The 19,473-nt window shown below is 37.8% G+C and overlaps 1 protein-coding gene across 2 annotated transcripts; it reads right to left on the reverse strand.

Annotated features, from left to right (window-relative positions):
- Positions 1–255: 255 nt before the first annotated feature.
- RAB23 (RAB23, member RAS oncogene family) lies at positions 256–16,703 on the reverse strand. 2 transcript variants are annotated; one of them, XR_011140102.1, is made up of 8 exons: positions 16,505–16,703; positions 14,310–14,511; positions 13,385–13,470; positions 8,795–8,951; positions 7,196–7,278; positions 5,802–5,894; positions 4,735–4,953; positions 256–3,204 (listed from the first exon to the last, which is right to left on the reverse strand). XR_011140102.1 is itself a non-coding variant. In XM_068937447.1 (7 exons), the coding sequence occupies exons 2-7, from the start codon at positions 14,462–14,464 to the stop codon at positions 4,814–4,816; spliced, it is 714 nt and encodes a 237-aa protein (XP_068793548.1). In that variant the 5' UTR covers positions 14,465–14,511; positions 16,505–16,703; the 3' UTR covers positions 256–4,813. The 2 variants fall into 2 exon arrangements, 1 of the variants encoding a protein (XP_068793548.1); XM_068937447.1 differs by having other exon boundaries at positions 256–4,953.
- Between the last annotated feature and the right edge of the window lie 2,770 nt (positions 16,704–19,473).

The raw sequence follows: 19,473 nt of genomic DNA on the forward strand, positions 1-19,473 counted from the left end.
GCAACATATGGATTAGAATCAGGCACACAAGTTTCTGAGCAGACTCAGGTTGCACAACCACAAGGGTATAACAATTTCTTGCAATTTAATACACTGAAAATTTAATAAAACCACAGAATTAGTGACCTGTAATCGGACCAGACAGTAATCAAATAAAAACATTCATACACTGCTGTGAAACAACTAATGTCACCTACAAGACAACAGTAGAATTAACTCCTATGGGCTTTACAGGAACAGCATACACAGAATACGTAATTTTAAACATTTATTTTTCCACTTGAGGATTAACTGTAAGTTATATTGACATGTTTTTCTAAAAATATATATTACATTAACTTGAGTGCATGAAGGTGACAAAAAGTTATATACATTATCTGTTTCAACCATTTAGATTCACATGAACTTGCAAATAGAGTAAGCAATTTATAAGTAACAATGCGTCTTTATCTTAGCAATGAGAACAGTACTTCTCCTGGTCCAGATTAATTTTTCTTTTTATTTTTTGACTAACTTGAGTTTGTTCTGCTGAACATTTATCTCAGTAAGAGACAACAGGAATACTCCACAAATTATGTATCAGTATTACTTAATACTACTAGTACCCTGAGAATGAGGCTAGTTTAGTACTGTATAAATAGGACTCAACTGGCTTTGAGATGACTGTCTTAGCTCTCATACAGAACACGATTTAACCCTTAAAATAGAACTGTTTGAAATTTCTCTCATTCTACTCTAGCACCTTTAGTCCTGAATTTATCATTCCTTTTTTTTTTCAGTTTTGATTATCGATTAGGATGCCATATTTAAGAAGTATTTTCTTTTGTAAGCCTCAGATACTATTTGAGCACATAAAAAGATATGCTCAACTGGTAATTCCTGTAGAAATATGCTAAGGTAGTTTTGATGAAATCAAGCTTATTGGACCACGCTTGCTCTCTGTTTGATGCACAATTAGTGTTCAAGAACTACAATTTTAGCCAAAGATTTATGATCCCACTTAGAAAAGCAGCAGGGACTTAGGTGCTGTCACTGGAATACAAGAAGCATGTTTGTTCATTTGCTGTATGATTGAATTCCCACCAGTGAGTTCACCAGTGCAAATAGTGGATTATATTACCAATTAACTGGTAGCTAGCTATCAGCCTGACTAGATGAATTACCAGGTTCAAAGTGCATATTCACTGAGTATTCTGTACGTACCCAGGCAAAACCACTAAGCACTACAATGTGTTCAGCTGCTCAATTCCCTTTAGTAATAACATACATCTACAGAAGTGATGTAAAGGAAAACTGCATGTCAGATATGCTGTAGCCCAACAGCAAAAAATAAGACAATTTTACTTAAGTATAAACAAAAAATTAAACAGGAAAGCAGACGGACAGTATGGTAATTCGGACATTTTGTTAAAAAAGGTAAGCTTTGCCTTAAGAAACACTGAAAATAAGAAAGCTCCAAAATTGTCTTAAATTGGATATTTATAATTTTTAAATTAACCACACACACACACACACAAATTTTAGTGTGACCAATCTTACAACTTTGAGATTTGTTATTTCCAGTTGGAAATGCATCCTAGCATTACTACTTCGCATCAAAAGATGCCCCACTTACTGGGAGAACACCCATTCACTGAATGGATACAACACGGGAGTGACAGATGCTTTAGTGTACAGAGTCTTTAGTGAATGCTTATTTCACTAAGGCAGTAACAATTACTGAAGTTTTCCATCAGTGCTAGTGTTATCAGCTGAAAGCCAAGAATATTGGCAAGATTCCGATAATATATCCCATGCAGCTATTCCAGAGATATTAATAGATACAACAGGAGTGCAATTAGCTTAGTCTCACAGAACAAAACTCCGCGTCTTGTGATAGGAACATCTGTTGCTGACAATACAGTATAGTGCTTTACCACGGGTATAACAGACAGCTACATCCTCCTCCACCATGGAGTCACACAAGATGCACAGAGGAGGGCATTTGTATTATTAGCTCTGCATGTGTAGGTTTTGGTAAATAAACCATGTTAGGATATTTTAATAACAACACTTTGAGTGGGGAATAGGGCAATGTTTATAATAAAAATTATTCACAAGGGACTACGTGAGTGCTAAACGTTTAGGCATATCTTCTCACCCAAAAGTCAAAAACTACTCCCACTGAATAGTGATGTGAATACCTAAGGAATTCTGCAATACGCAGTTCATCTGGTTCACATCTGCATACTAAAACCAGGAGAAAACAACCCATAAATTTCAAAGTAGTGTACATGCACAGTACTCTCCTGGCAAATGCTAATTTGGACAGTTTCCATCTCTATCCCAGTGGAGAATAAGCACTGCAAAGTACAAAGAAAAAGCCACTTTAGAATTAAGATGGGATTAGAATTAAAACTGATTGTTACCCAATGCTGCAAATATATTCTTAGCTTAAAGCCAATTAGTACTAAAGTTTAACATCTCCTAAATTTAGCAAGTCTGTCAAGTCTCCACCTATGAAAATTTCTCTCGAGTTTTCAGTTCTTAAAATAGTGGTTTATAATGACAGACCTTAAATACAAATGGCTATTATGTGTAATAGTACAATGTCTAAAGTATAATATGTAATAGTACAAATGTTCTTTATATGTAATAACAACTTACTTTTCAGTACTCTGTACAAACTTAAACAAGAAAAAAGATGTTTCAGATACTATGTGGTTCTATTTGCTTAAAAAAAAAAACCCAAACTGGCAGACAGACAGTGAAATGTAAAAGTTTCCATATTAAAAACATTTGTTAAAATGCTTCATGCGAACATTCTACCCTACATCCTGAAGTAGTAAGATGGCCTCATTATGTACAGTCATAACTCTCTTTGTTACCAAATCCTAGGTACCTTACTTCTTAAATTGCTAAGACAGGTAGGACTTGACTCCATTTACACATACATACAGTGATTAAATGCACTTGTTAAAAAATAAAGGCCCTTATCCAAGAGAGAATACAGGAAACACATGGTGAAGAACACACGGTTTTGCTGCAATAGCAAAGGGGATCGAGCGCCTTGAAGACCGCCTTCTTGCCAGCAACAGGAAGATGTTGCAACAGCTTGTCAAAGAAACAAAGGTACTCGGTAGAAAGTCTAATATAGTAAACATACAATACAGAGTTCAGAGATCTTTAGTGTTTGTGCATAAGTGTTGACAACCACTTCTCTCCCTGCAGACAGTGGGACAAGAGTACATTTCAGTTTTCATACTCATTGACTTAGAAATAAAATAAGTCATGCTTCCTACATGAATTCACACAGTGAAAAGTCCTTCTCCTTAAAATATATAGGATCAGTCAAGTCTTCTTCAATCTCATACACTATTAAAAAAAATATTAAAACTCTTCATTTTTTTTTCAAGCAGAGTATTTTTGCATTTGTCACTGGCAGGTTTGTTATAGAAATCCTAGAAAGTTAAAATTATATCATACCATAAAAAACATGTAAACAAAACGGATATTTTAAAATTCATGCATGTTTTTGAAGAGGATTAAAAAGTGTTTGTTTTTGGTAAATAAGAGATATCTTGATCAACATTTTTAAAGCACCTTAGTGACTTAGGAGCCTAAGCCTAAATAAATTTAGTTTAGATTTGGGCTCCTAAACGTCTAAATAACTTCTGTAAATTACTTAAGCACTTTGAAAAATTTTTGCCAAGTCTCTGATCTTGCTGATTAGGTTTTCTTTAACCAGCAGCTAGCTCTGAATCTGCAAAAACATTAAAGAAAGTCTCATTAATGTAATTCAGTCATCAGCTGCAATTTCTTGGATGCTCCACAGCCTAGTTTATGATATCCCAGAGGAATTTCTCCAAAGAACTTAAATATTTTGTGGCACCACTTTGCAAGTTCTCTTTTCATAGATGATACAGCATACAGCAATCAAGTTTTGGACAGGAATATGATTATTTTTACAGGTTCCATCTGGATAATTGCTAGTGTCAGAGACTATGTTATTTTTTCAACCTGCTAAGACTGAGAAAAACAACCTTATGAGAACATCTGTAGCAGAGCATTAGGTAAAAAGTAGCAACATTTTTGGCACCATACATTTTTAAACCTAAGCTTTTAGGCCCAAGGTGTAGCAAGTCAAACATACAGTACAAACTGGGAAAGCCTCAACTGAAATGCAAAACTTTTAAAGGAAAAAAATATCTTAAAGATGCTATTTTATGATCATTAGCTGGTCTCCACAATAAGTCAAATAATGTATACACTACAATTTAGCCTAAATATGCATACCTGATGTTTACGCATTTACCTTGACACTCACATAATACAAGTATATTGCACTAACAGAATTGCCAGAATCTATATGAACATAGTCTACCATAAAATGTGATGTCTTCATCATGCTCTTCATTTAACTTTTTAATGTCCTGGCTAATCAATTCTAACATGTTTTCTTTTAAATTTAGTTGGAAGTGGCTACTTCACCTTGGGCCATAATATTGTGGTCCGTGTTAAATGTGCTCCACAATTCAGCAAAACCTAGTTCGTAGCTGTGTAAATAATTCCTTCAAACAGAAGCAGCTTGCCTAATTTTTAGAAAGTGCACGGGGGCAGCCATGGTTCTATGTTTTGCCGCCAGGTGTCTCACTCTACTCACCAAAAAATATTGCAACAGCAATTTTATTTAAATCCACCATCTATCGAAGATCCCATAGGCACAAGAGACTTGCTAAAGCACTGGTAAAATACCTCTACAGCTGGCTGTATTCGGTATTGAATTGCACAACTTCATCCAATTTACTGTCATTCTTTTTCCTCTAGAAGTGGTCTAAAGCATGCTGCAGTTGCTAAAAGGACTTCTGTTTTTCTTGGTCCTCTGTTTGTTTGGTCTGAGGTTGATGACATCTCCTCCATTGAGACTGCTAGAATTCTGGTTGGAGTGACTTCCACCAGCTGTATTAAAAACACCTACGGAATTTAAAGACGAGAAAAATACTTCTGTTTCTTTACATCCTGCAGCATAATACCATGATGCTTAAGACACAACACGTATTAATTAGATAGTGATGCACCTCAAAGGCAAACTGTAGTTTTTGAAGGCTTTAACTATTTTTGTTATCCCTCTTGCAGCTAAATTTGAAGTACAGCCAGTTGGAATTACTAGCCAGGCAGTATTTAAAACCAGTATACAATATACATTTACATAATTGAAGGGTAGCACATGCACTCAGATACTAATCACATGGCAACAAAGTTATGGTTAGTTAAGTAATACAGTAAAAGAACATGACTACTTGAAGTCAGAAACTTTGCTGAGATAAAGTTATGGAAAAAGACTAAATAAAAAGGAAATGCTTTAAGGAAAATAAATCAACTGAGTCAGAAGTGCTTTTACAGAAGGGCGACAAAAGTTCAGTGTTCCTTCACAAAAGGCAAAGTTTACAGAGACTTTCTTATTACATGCCAGGTATTTTCACAGTGAGCCTCTTGTAAATCTGCACCAAGATGAGTAACACTAATTAAATTTAAAAAAAAAAAAATCCTTTCTCAAGTCCTTACACAATGTTCGTTTAAAAGAATTTAATAAAAGGGCACTTGCCAAACACTGGCCAGAAAGTTCAGTGCATGACAATCTTGTAATTTTAGAGTCACAAAGTCATTTTACAAAAGGAAAGGAGAAAATATACTAACATAGGAAGGTGTTAATTAGAGCCTGACTTAATTTTTGTTAACTCCAAAAGGAAATAGATGAGATCACATGCTTTGATGGCAAATAACATTGTCTTTTTTTTTTTTTTTTTGAACAATGTACTTACCAATCTTGTTACTGCTTGTATGGACTAGTTCCGGTTCTTCAGCTGTTTGTTGCTTAAGCCTTTGAAGATATTTATCAGCCAAATACTTAAAAACTGAAATGTTTAAAAAAGTATGTCAGAGTATGCTTAAAAACTAGTCTTCATATCACTAAAAATATTTTTATACCAAAAATTTGCTTGGTGACAGAAGTGCATTTGACAGAATAGGTTTGCCGCAATCTGGTAAATGACTCTCTCTCAGCAGGCCTCTGTATCCGAGCAGAGTCCAGGTTATTTCAATATCTACCCAGACCTTATTGTCTGCAGTACCAGGGTCTTGCACAGCATACTGAAACATTTCAGTACTCTTGTAATGAGGCTGGCACATGCATATTGCCAAATGTTCCAATTCATGCAGCTTGAAACTTTTTAAAATTATGTAGTATCTTCAGAAATTTGTATTGGTACACACACACACACACATATATATTTTTTGTTTTGCAACAAGCCTTACAATAATAGCAATCATGTAAAGTAAGGCTATTAATAAAACTCAGCAACAGCATTGTTCTAATATAGCTAATGCTACACCTATGTGTAAGGGTATAAAAAGGCTATCTAAGATTCTGAAAGGTCTGCAACTATGAGAATTTTCCGAACCTATATAGGTAACAGTTATATACAGTTGTAAATACTAACTCATTCAGAGCCAGTAGACAAAAATTTTACATTTTTCTTACGTAGAAAATCTGTAGAAAATGTTTACCAATTTGAAAGATGCTAATGATGGAGAAATAAGAAGTTAATTTCTAAGTTTCTCTGATTAAACAAAAAATAAGTCCTCAGAGATATAAAATTTCATGCTCATTCAAAAATACTCCACAAAGGATAGGGACTGAAGTACAATACTATTACAAAATTAAATATATGCATTAAAAAGTGACACTTAGGAACTGGTAAGATATTACCAACAGAAACAGGTTGTTTATCCTAATTAATTGTTTATCCTAATTATTTATTATTAACTGAACTATGAACTATTAGGAATTAAGCTGTTCAACAATTGCATATTGCAATAACTGAGATTTTACCTGTAAGTTTTTTTTAAAGCTCAGTGCTTATTGAGAGTCAACAGCACTAAGAAGCCTAAACACAGTGGCACTTTTAAATATTGTAACTATATTCTATTTGCAGAGGAGAAAGGGAAGTTATACATACACAAAGAAATAGGCATAACACACTGGTATCTAACAATTATAGGTATGTTTGAAGCGTGCTGCTAAAAAATATTAAAAGGATGGTGAACAGCACGTAAAAACAAAAATCTCAGACAACAGATCAGCTCCAAACTGCACAGATGTATGACACTGTACAGCAGATGACATGATAGACAGCTACGCCCCTGTATCTCTTACCTTCAGTTACGTTTAGGTCTTCTTTCACAGATGCTCGGTAGAATCTTAATTTTAGCTTTTTTGCCAGTGCTTCTGCCTCTTCACTGCACAATAGAAAAAGACTTTGTCAATACTAATTTGTACCATTTGTCAGCAATTATCAATATTTATAGACGAAACACTTTGTGGTTAGTCAAAAATGGCAAGGTGGGTTAAGAAGCTCTGAACATACAGACATACCTGATCCTTAATTGCTTTACAGCATCTCCACTATGAGAAGAAGATATTTTACATGCAATTTCTTTATGACAAAAAATAAACGCACTTCACTATTTATTGACTTTATTAACAAGTAAAATTTCCCAAGAGTTTTAAGACAGGTGTCAATGAAACCAAAAGGGAGTTGTAATTATATGATATTGAGCAACAGACTCAACAAATACCACAGCAAAGTCAAAACAACCAAATGACCCAATTCTTAGATATATTTTAGTAAAGCAGTACAGATGATGCAATCAAATGTGTGCAGAGGTGAAATCAAGAATTACTTTTTTGTGTGAAGGAGGGGGAAAAAAGAAAAAAAAACTTGTGCTAAATTTTAGGGAAAGTTTGAGGGAAGTTATGCGAATTTCACCAAGGGAAACTATGTCATCAGAAAGATGAAGCTGTTGAGGCAGATGAAGTATTTTGAGGACAAAACCTAAGTGACATACCATAAATAAAGGAGGAGTTCAAATGCAATTTTGCTTTTCCTTTGAAAAATCCTCAGTATTCTGTGCAGAGGGAGTAGAAGCTGATTTATGCCACCAATGATGGCAAACAGAGAACAAGGAGAGCCAGTGCAGGAAACAGCAAAAGGGAGAAATAATTTAAATCTCTCAGAAGATGGTAGAAATAAAGAGGTGGAGAATGGTCAGCCTTATCATGCAGTATTTTCCGCAGTATACGCTGTTAAGCTGATTTTGTAGCAGAAATGAAATGAGGCATAGATACAAGAAGTAAGGCAGAATGGATTGACAGTAAAATCTATGAAGAAAAATACAGTGAAGAAGGATCAGCACAATGCAGTTTGAGAACATTAACAGATACAGATTTCTATAACAGAGTTATGTTTTGATAAAAACGGGCAAAAGAACAAATTCAAGAAAAGCAAAGAATATTACGATACTTCTTTCAAAAAAACTGTTTAATACTTCTTTACCAATTTAGCAAGTGTTCAGTAGCCAAACTGGATTAGCTAACTTCACTAGTGCGCAGCAGAGTTTAACAGTAACTGTAAATTTTATCAGGAAATTCAGTTTTGGAGCTTCCTATTTAAAAAAGGAGAGAATCATACCACGGCACAACCAAACCCTTCATGCCATTCCTCAGTCTGTCTGATTCTTAAGAAGATGATGTGAAGCAAACAAAGTTCCTAGCTCAGCAAGCCCATCTGCCCAAGGAACTACACTCATGTAGCAACACCAATCATCGATGTTTCTAGGGCGTATTTTCATACAGGTTCTAGGTTTGATAACCTAGGCATCACAAGCCTTCACCAGAAATTCCCGTAGTTTTTTTTAAGTATGTATATAGAGGAATAGATATTGTTCTTTAAAAATAACATCATAAAACTCCTACTTCTTTATACAAGAGTCATCAAGGAGATCAATCTTATTCTGTACAAGAACCGTGGGAATGTCTCCAACTTCGGTCACCACTTTTTCCTTCCAGGTGGGGATTGCTTTGAAGGACTCTCTGTCAGTTGTAGAAAACACAAGAACACAAGCCTGGGCGCCTAAAAATATACAAGCCAATTACAAATAGAAAGATATACAAATCAGCCAACAAAGGGGAAGAAAAAAAGGAATCACATCCTATAAAATATATTTGGAATATGAGCGTTTTTTCCAGTTTCTCCCATAAAAATGAACTTTTATTACCAGCTTGTGTCAACCTAATGGCAAGAAAATTCCCTAAAAAGTAATAAATTGCTACGTTATTTTGATCATTGTTCCCATTCTTCACAATGGTTATGGGTCTGTTACCTTTCAAGCTATTACAGCAAGGTCTGTGTATGCAGGGGAAAGGAATAGGAAGAAGAGGGGAAAGGACTAACAAAGGGGGTTGTTTTTTGCCTAGTGTTTTTTAGATAGTTTAATGGAAGCCACATAGCAAATATTTTTCAGTATCTGTAAAACTCACTATCAGCTTTTTTTATGCTACAATAATTTGGATTTTAAAAAGCAGAAGAATTAAAATTTTCAAGGAAAGTTGTGGTTATTTAAAATATGTCATTTAATAGCTCTTTGGAGAAAATAAGTATATTTCTAAGCCACGCTCCTTCTATCACAGTACTATGATAAGTGATAAAGGTCTTTTGACTGTTTTTTGCTAGCCTCAAAAAACTACTTGTCTTTGCATGTTAAACATATGGAGAAACACTTTATTATTTATAAACCTCTAACATATTTCATATTTAATAATAGAATTCTGTATATTTGCCAAAGCAATTGACAGTTGATGTCTCTGAGATTATGCAGTGTCATCTTGTATCAACGTGGTAAACATGACAAATTCCTAATCTAATACATATAGCATGAAAATGTCCTAATCTAATACATATAGCATGAAAAATTATTTCCTTTTATCGGTATGATTTTTCTTTTACCTATGAGTTTCACTGAGTATCCCCCACTCCTGTATTGTTTGCCTTTGTACTTTTTTGACACAAAGCGCTCAATTACTTTTATTAGGCTTCCTCTTCTTTATCAACTCTAAATCAAACTTGGCTTTGTTTTACATAAGTTTTCCTATGTTATTTGACATTCTTTTACCTATCTTGAAGACCTTCCTAGTTTTGCTATGTATGGTTTTATATAGAACAATAAGAACTGCCCTCAGAATTTCACATTAAGCTCTATCAATAAAATAGGAGCAATGTAAAATCTTCCATAATTTTTCCTTTTTTTTTTTTTTTTTTGGTGCAATCAGTGCTTTGAAAAATCCTATTCCTTTATTTAAAGAAGGTTCTATACTGGCTGCACAATCATTGATACAGTACTTACAGCTAGGCTAATTCAGAAAAAAGTTGAGAGTAGCGCTAGCATCTCTACTTAAATCGAAGTACAGCATGAGCTTGTCAGCTGAGTAGGTCTCAAAGATCCTCAGAGAACTGTCCCATTCTCATAGATTCTGTAACCTATTTTCTCCTTTCATAATGGTACAAAGCTTGTATAAGAGAAAATGGGTAAAGAAATTTCTTATCATGGGTAGACTCACGCAAGGCTTTGTACCTGCACATTCTGTTCTTGGACTCAGTTTTTTCAGGCCATGACAAGGAATATGAGTTCGCTATAAAACTGATGGTGGCATGTTCAGCCTCAAAGTGAGATCAGAATCCAAGGTCAATGAAGTCATCATCCAGAAGTTCTTGTTCACTGTCAATGGTATGACTGCTGGGGATTCCGGCTATCTTTCATAGGTTTATAGCAGGATGTCATGTCTCATGAATAATATCCAAAACGTGGCTATCTTGTTTCTGCTGGGGCCAGGACAGTCTTGCGGCCCTCGCATCCTCATAGTTAACATGACTGATATTGGTTGACATGTGTAAGCTAAAGCAATGCTACAAGGCTTGAGAAATACGAAGTTTAACCATTATGCAACAAAATGAGAAGCCTCATCATTTGTCTAATCAGCAACTTAATAACAGACTAATGAGCAAGATGTCTGAGTTCCATCAGAAGACTAATAAGGATCTATACAAGACAGCAGTCATAGTGTACCTACATACACTAGGAGGAGGATGCACGCACTAGGAAGCGTCCAAATTCTGCCTTGAAAGACAGTAAGGTGAACAGAACACATGGCTAATGACAGCCACTTGTAAATGCACTCAGCATATGAATAAAGTACCTAATCAATTAGAAAATGCATGATTTACATAGGATAGAAGAGGATAAACAGCAAGAGGACGTGTGATGCAATGAAAACAGTATACAAAGCTTTCTTCAAATCTTTGAATTTAGGCTGCTGGACAGTTTGATTCTCTGTGTTGTTTGATCACGGGTATGCAGCTACACCAGCTACTTCACGTATTCACCTGCACACAGAAAACCACATGACAAACTCCCTGTCAGCTCCAATTTTGTTTCTGAGTAAGGCTGAATAAATCTGGTCCCTGGACAAGATAATGCTTCACAGTCTGTTTCTACGCCTTAACGTGTGGTCACATACGCTAATAGTCATGGGTGAGTAGCTGATTCCTGAAGAACAGACAATGCATAATGTTCCAGATGAACAAACAGGTCTTAGCGTAATGAGAGCGGTCAGAGGAACAGTGACCTGTGGGAGAGGCAGACCGTGAAGTAACAACCAGCATGTACCTTATCTACCTTGAAAGCATCTTCCCCATATCAGCAATAACTCGCCATGAAATCTTTGCATTCCCAAAGTACACTTGACTTGCTGCTTCTGTAACACTGTTTGCTGATTTTACGCTAAACCAAAATCGCATCCCAGGCTCTTATAATTTCCCTTGCTCTTCATGAGTCAAAGTCCAGTGCAGAATAGTCACCATATCTAACAGCTTGAACTGTTAGATATCCATCATAATTGTCTAAAATGTGTATTTGCGGGCATGATTATGTTCTATTTCACTGCAATCTCTTCAGTATAAACATCTTAAAGGTAGAGTTCTAACTGCAGTAGACTCAGTATGAGTCGTGAGCAAGATTTCAAGATTCCCCAAGCAGACTTTTTTTTCAATCACTAGTTTTGCTTGTGGCAAGTGAGACCATGAAGTGTACGCTAAGGTCCCCTCAAATATTCCATATTTTAGCACATCAGTCTCAGTAATCAGCAGATAAAGGCTTTGGCTTGAAACAACTGAAGACAAACTTGCTTTAATGTTTCAAAAACCCTTCAAATACAGTATACAACCGAGCTGGAGAGCAGGAGACTAAAAAGGAAGCTCAAAGATATTCAGGTACTACTTTCTAACCATTTAAAATTCACTAGCTCAATTTGTAAGCTGCACACTAACAGAACGATCTATTCTGCATAAGGATAAAAAGAAATGGGAAAAGTAGAAGTATCTTTGGTTGAAAAAATGGTAACCATCAATCACCAGTGACAACTAGAAACATTAGGAAAAAAAAATATTGGTTGCTAAAACTCTATCATGACTTATGAAAAGATCAGAAGACCCTGCAACAGTAAGGTATAAGTATTACTTTTGTCTACAAAGAAGGTAATTTTTCTAAGATATACCTTAATAATACATTTTTTCCCTGCTATTAGGTAATTAGTTTATGACATGAAGTGAGTAACATGTAGTCTTTACTATCCAAGTCATTCATGTTAAACATATGAAAAAAATTCACAATCATTGTGAAATAATGTGCAAAGAAAGTCTAAGTACGCAATTCAACAGACTGAATAGATAAACTGCCTTTATATAACTGAATAATGTACTTTCTATTTATGAAGTAAATACACTTTCCATATTCCCCAGCTGTGTTAATGTGCTGAAGGGAGTCTGTAGTAGCAAGTGAACCGTTATGCTTAGTAAAGTATCTTTCCAGGGTGAGTGGCGGATTTTTTTCCCCCCCTTGGATCAATTTGTAAGAGCTTGAACCACAGGTTCTGGAACATTTAGAAGTGTGTCTCTTACAGAAGTACGCAAATACCTTTAAATGAAAATATAAAGGCAGAAAAGTCAGAAACTGCAACTCAAAATTAAGACACAAGAAATTGAGTTCTGATTTCATTTCTCTCTCCATTTCTTCATTCCTATTATCAAGAGTTAATATTCAATATCATGACCAGAAGTTGCTCCTGAAACTTCAGAACCATACCTTAAAATATTTTAAAAGAGTATACTGGATCAAAAATACAAGAAATAGTCATTAACATATTAAAAAAAAGATAAATTAAATCTGGCATTAAGTTTTTTGAATGACTACATACAATTTCCATGCAGATATTAGTCTTACTTGGTTCTATGGTTTTTACAGAGATGTACCGAGTATCCTGCATCTAGTGACACTTAATTAAGTTAAGTGTCTTACATGGAAGAGAAAAACATTCAGAACGGGAAAACCGTGAAGAAAATATCCTTTGCACATACATGAAATAACTAGAATTCTTATTACAGAGATAAGAAAATACCTTAAAAGATGTGCAGACTGAAAAACAAAAAACAAGCAACAAGCACAATATTTTCACCTCTGTAGTAGGCCTTAGTTATTGCATCAAATTCTTCTTGACCAGCGGTGTCCCATAACATTAGCCTGACGTCCTCATCATTAACTCTGAAATAAATGACATAATTTTGTCATTGATACAAAAGCAATTCAGATCATTTGACATAAAAATACTCCTATTTCTACAGTGTGTTTGGATACGAGTAATTTAATTCAAGTTTAACTTGATTTAATGTTATCTAATTTAATACTAATAATGTTTCACCTCCGTATCGCAGTATGGCAACAGACCCTCAATTACATTATGTGCTGTTTTCTGACAATTCATATTACATTTTCCTCTTCCTTTCCACCTTTTCCTCTATGAGGAAAAATAATAAAAGAAACAAAATAAGAGATGAGGTGCCTCAGTAATGATCCGTTTGTCTTTTTAATCAGCTTAAATGATTTACAGAATTGCTTATTTCTCATTACAATAATATTTTCCTTTTTATAAAATATCATTGGCTATTATCTGCTTACATTACATAAAGAGCCTAGATCTGTACCGTATTTATTTTTTCCCACACTTACTTTACCTATATTGATAATAAATTTGTATAATCATTTTATCATAAGCTCTTCCATTTTAGATAAGAGATGACCCTCCCCTCCCCCCCCAAAAATCAGTAAGTGGTAGTAAACACATGAAACCTGTTTTTAAAAAGCTTGATAATGACAGAGCTTCCATATTTTAATTTGTTTTTGAGTTATAATTCTAAATCTTGGATGGAAAACAGAATGGTATGATTTTAGGCTACTGTGCCAAAGATGACACACCTCCCTTTACTTAGCTTCAGAGACAGCAGACCTTGTGTTTCAGGTCTTGATAAACCTTAAGGTTACAAAAGAACAAAGAAATGGAGGGAAGGCAGAAATAAATAGTAAGACATCTGTTTAATACATACTGGATTTGTCTCTCCAGGAAATCTACCCCAATAGTTTTCTTGTAGTCTTTTGTAAAAATCCCCTTGCAATATCTCTGAATCATACTGGACTTTCCAACAGCTCCATTTCCTACTACCACCACTTTGATGGCCACTTCCATGTCTTCTTCCAACATCTTTGCAGCTCAGGCAACCTTCTAGCTAATTCAGGAAACTCTCAATTCTGTAAATAAAGTAAATAGCTACGTTCATAAAAATGTTGTGAACAGAAAGCAAGAGGAAAGATGATCACACATCAGGATACACAAAAACCTTACAATTTATTTCCAACTCTGCCACAGGCTACTTGAGTGACTGTGGAGAAGATATTTAATGCGTCTGTACTTTTATTCACCATTTATTAATCAGAAATGAAAACGACTGTCATTTTGAAAATTTAGTTTATGAACTTGTTAAGAGAGGGATAGTGGTTCTTTTTGCTGTTGTTGTTTTTTCAAACTGCCTATGGTTCCATCCTGGAATCCTATCTCTGCTTTGACTTCTAGACAATAGCATACTACAAATAATATGTTATAGTTGTGATGATAAGTAGCCCTAAGCCTACATTATTTTATTGAAAGGTAATACATGGGAACAGAAATATTGTACCATACCAGTTAAAAAAATAAAGTTATTATTTAGCTAGAAAATAAATATCAATACACAAATAATATTAAACAATATGCTCCATAATACCTGTGACAGCTTTATTATTATCATCACTAAGATGCCACGTGTCAAGGCTTGCTCCAAATTACAGCTATTTTAAATGTTTACCTGACAAAAATAGTACTGGCTAAACATGCAGTCCATGTTATCTCTATGAACAGTTAAACATACATCTGAAATACAGGATCTAAAATACTTTAAAATGCTATAAAATACTTTTAATGAGTTTCTTATTTTCAATTTTTATAGCTAAAGTCCAACCACAAAACATCCCCTTGGTGCCTGCAGGCTAACGGCTGGCTACCATGAACTCTGCGCCTCACAGCTTACGAAACAAATCTTTTGATTTCAGCAGGCTGTGTGAACAGGAGAAATATTCTTCCACCACGAGAACGCGTTGCCACATGTTGATTGTATTGCCGACGCTCTGCTGCTAACAGCTACGCCAACTTCCACTAATCAATCCAGCGTGTCGTTAATCTAAAATATGGCAAGTTGCAACTTCAGCCATTTGTTTCCTTATACTCGCTTCAAGTGTTCTCACCTCACACCAGTGCTGACGCGTTCAAACCGTGAAACCTATGCAATTCTGTGATTATACCCCTTCCTCCCGCGCTCACGCATCTGTCTGAACTTGTCCTTGTGAGCGACGGATAACCAGCATGATGAAGTACATTTGCGTGTGCTGTTAAGTGCTGCTAAGCGCACTGCTATCATTCAATTAATTTTTGGCGCGTGAATCAAGAACGCTACCCTTACTACATTTTATCTGATAACCCAGAGGATGTAGCATTTTTCAAAGGTCATTTAAAAAAAGAGATGCTGAGTAATCCAACTTTCTCAAAACGTTTTAGAAACGCTTACACTTGGAATTCCCTCTTGGAAGAGCTGAAAGTAATATATTAGAGTTACTGTAACGATGTTTCACTCGGGTTTGGGGTGTTTTTTTGGGGAGGGAGGGAGGGAGGGGTGGGACGACACGCAAGCACACACACAAGCTGCGTTTCCCCCGCGCTCGCTCGGCTATCATCACAGCGATCCCTGGCCTCTGCGCGGAAGCACGTTTCGCCCCGTGAGGTCAGGAATCCTCCTTCCGAAGGCGGAGGAAGCGCGGATTTTTTGGTTTTTTTTTTTTTTGTTTGTAAAAACGCCTTGCCCGCGGCGGCAGGCGCCTGGCTGGCAGGGCTGCGCTGCGCTGCCCGCCATCCCGGCCCGGCCTCACCCGCGCCGGCGGCGCTTCGCTCCATCCCCTGCCGCTGCCCGTTAACGACGCACGCGCGCGCCTCGACTGGAAGCGCCGCTCAAACTGCCGCCCAGGCGCCCCCCTCGCCGCTCCCTGGCGCAGCCGGCGCCCGCCGCCCCCCTCGGCGCGGCCGCGCTCATGGCGGAGGCTCCCTAGCCCGGCCCGGCCCGGCCTCGCCGCCTCCCAGCCCCGCTCCCCTCCGGCTCCATCCAGCCGCCCGCAGCGCCCTCCCGCCGCGGGGCGCCCCGCTGCCCGCCCCGCTCACCACCGCCTCGCAGGACCGGCGCGGCCGGCGCTCCGCCACAGGGCGCGGCGGCGGCGGCAGCTCCGCCTCAGAGGCGGCGAGGGAGGCAGAGAGGGAGGCGAGAGGAAGCCGCTGCCCGCGGCCGCCCAACCCGGACGCACATCCCCGCTCGCCGCCCGGAAGAGCTGACGGGGCCGCGGGCGCCGCCCGGGGCGGTGCCGCCACCGCCGCCGCCTCCGCCCCCGCGGCCGCGGTCCCGCTATCTCGCCGGGGTCAGGGTCGGGGTCGGGGAGGAAAGCGGGGGGCGGGCGTTTGGTCAGTGAAAGGTTTCGATCTGAATTCTGGGGAAAAGAGCCCCGAAAGGCACCTCGCCCTAGCGGCCAGGTACATCAGTCCCTGCCTGAGTCCCCATCAGGTGGTCTTTCTTCTTTGCCTTGTCTTCCGAGAAAAACAAAACTTGGGTATGAGCCTCATGGACTTTCCTCAGGCATTTGTTTAGTTATTTGTTTTAATAGATCTGCAGTGTGCACATAGTGCTCTGGATGTTACGGGGTTTTTTTAAATTTGTTGACCAAGGTTTCAGATGGCCTCTGTGAAGCCCATGAGGCGGCTCGAGAGGCACCAGGGCGCTCGCTGCGGGCGTCCCGCCACACGCCCACTGCAGCACGCGGGGCCTGCCGGCTCTCACGCCTCCCAGCCACCTCCGAGCGCTGCCTGTCGCGTGCCAAATTCCTATCCTCAAAGCTCTGTGTAAACCACAACGTGATACGTTTCAGCATGATTGTAGACATGGTAGTCTTAAGATGTGAAGAGGTTTCCTTTATTTCCAGTTACATCGGCTAGTCCGATAAAAGATGCACCCTGTCTTAAAACCTCCTTCTCTTTTCGTATTGCAAAGCACATCTCTGACCTGAGTTGCTCCTCTGAGTGCCCAGCACTTCTGCTATTCAGGACCCAAGTGTTACCAAGTTCAGGTTGTTGAAAACATCTCTGCACAGCTGAGGTCTCGGTATCCCTGTCAGATGGGTCCTGAAGCTACATTTTCACTGCAGAGTTATTAGGCATTGCCTGCACTTGAGTAAATACCTTTTGGATTAGAGCATTTTGCAGCTACAGGTCACAAAAACAGTCAAGCTGTATGGATTGTTTTTATTGCGAAACTTAGGCTTTTGTTTTGTTCGTGATGATCCAGGCTGCTAGCCTCGAATCTTACTGCCTGGCAGGGCTTTTGTGAGCTGAACTAGTTATGCCAGCAATGCTCACTAGCTGAACTTCCCCATTGTCTTGATGAGGCACTTGGGGTGCATGGCTGGGACTTGTCTCACCTAAGATCTGTGCTGCAAACGTTTGTACGGTGTGGTTCGCCATCAAACAGGCTAGACAAGCTGTTCCCTTAAGGTTCCTCTGTTGACTGTAAAGGAAGCCTGTGATGAGTGGTTCAGATGTATCTTTCTGCACTGCAGCTGTGTAAAATTAGAGAGGATGAATCCTGTCCTAAATGTCCTAATTTGGATACTAAGTTAGTGACTGCTGTAAATTATTTTAATTTTCCATCTTCTGTGCCTTAAGTTCCGTATATTGGGCAATGCTTTCACGAAGTTCAAGGCTATAACATTTACTATAACTATTACATAGCGTTACTATGTCTGTAATGCAAAGGATGCTGAGATACTTCTTCATGAAGCCCCAACAATTTAGTGAGGGCAAAACATTCCAGCATATCTTGTGGATATATTGAGCACAAGTCAGGGAACTTATTGTGGCCCACAGAGGAGAGAGAAGAAGGAAGGAGTTGATATATTGACAGATTTCAAGTCCTTAGCATATAGGTGATTTAGTGACTAGATCCCCTTACATAGTGATGGGATCAGACAGCTGTGTGATATGCTTGCAACTAAGAAATCGTATCACTTTTCAAAGATGAATTTGTCTAAATTAAAATTCCAGTCACTGGATCATATTACACCTTTTTCATTGAGGTAGGTTAGCACCTGCTCTTGGATGTCTTTTCAAGTACTAGGACACAGTAATGAAATCAGCTGTGAACCTTCTCGTCAATAAGCTGTAAGGTGTGCAGCACTGAGTCGCAGTCTCAGGCTTTCTCTTTGCTACTCCGCTGCATGACAAAGATATCATGCTAACACTTGCTGAGAGACACTCTTCTCCACAGTTCAGCAACTCAGAATTAGATATGAACCCTCTGGGCTTTGCAGAAGGCTTGAGTTGGAACCCAAGTTCTGCCTTTCACATCTCTCTTCACAGACATTCTTCATTATTCCTGTCTCTTTCGCTTTTCTGTTATTAAGAACCTTACAAACTGATTATTCTGACCTACCATTTTGTTTTATCTTCTCAGATTGTCAGTTTGTTAGAGGACAAATATTCTCAAACTGCAATTTCGCTACTTCACATGTAGCAGAAAATGGAATGTATTCAGTATCTTATCTAGTCTATAGCGTTTCACGTCTTTTGATATTACTTATTTATGTAGAGATTTTCTCAAATCAGTCCTTCAAAGTTTGTTGTATTTCAGTGTGTGCTTTTATGTAGTCTTCTTTATGATATCAGAAGAGCTAATTTTCAAAAAAAAAAAAAAAAGTCTATAAGAAACCATCAGAGTAAGCTAAAATTAAAAGCAACCCAATGTTTTTGTTAGATTCTCAGTTTACATATCATGCCCAATACAGTGTCCTCTCAAGGCAATTTTGTTTCCTTTCTTTCCTTAAGTACAACCTCTGCTGCAAGCTGGAGAGAAAAGCCACCACCCAAACACAGGAACATCTAGGTATGAAAAAGATATGCAGTTTGAATGCCACAGTGTAAAAGTGTCAGTAGCTGTGTGTTTTCTTTTTTAAGGAAAGCCTTTCTGTGTAATATAAAGGCCCATTTTTAAAGTCAAATTTACATCAATATTTACCAAGCAGGCAGAAGTTCTTAGAGGCCGTAATGTTTTTCATTGTTATTTGTTTTTCCTTATCATTTATTTCAAT

Source organism: Struthio camelus, chromosome 3 (genome assembly GCF_040807025.1).
Source record: "Struthio camelus isolate bStrCam1 chromosome 3, bStrCam1.hap1, whole genome shotgun sequence".
Lineage (NCBI taxonomy): Eukaryota > Metazoa > Chordata > Aves > Struthioniformes > Struthionidae > Struthio > Struthio camelus.

Bases quoted from the DNA above. Each gene is read 5' to 3' on its own strand.
- RAB23 (XM_068937447.1), bottom strand. From the start codon at position 14,464: ATGTTGGAAGAAGACATGGAAGTGGCCATCAAAGTGGTGGTAGTAGGA. The intron at 8,952-13,384 runs GTGAAAATATTG...GTATATTTTTAG, and splicing joins AACTAAGGCCTACTACAGAG to GCGCCCAGGCTTGTGTTCTT. The intron at 4,954-5,801 runs GTAAGTACATTG...TAAATTCCGTAG, and splicing joins TACAAGCAGTAACAAGATTG to GTGTTTTTAATACAGCTGGT.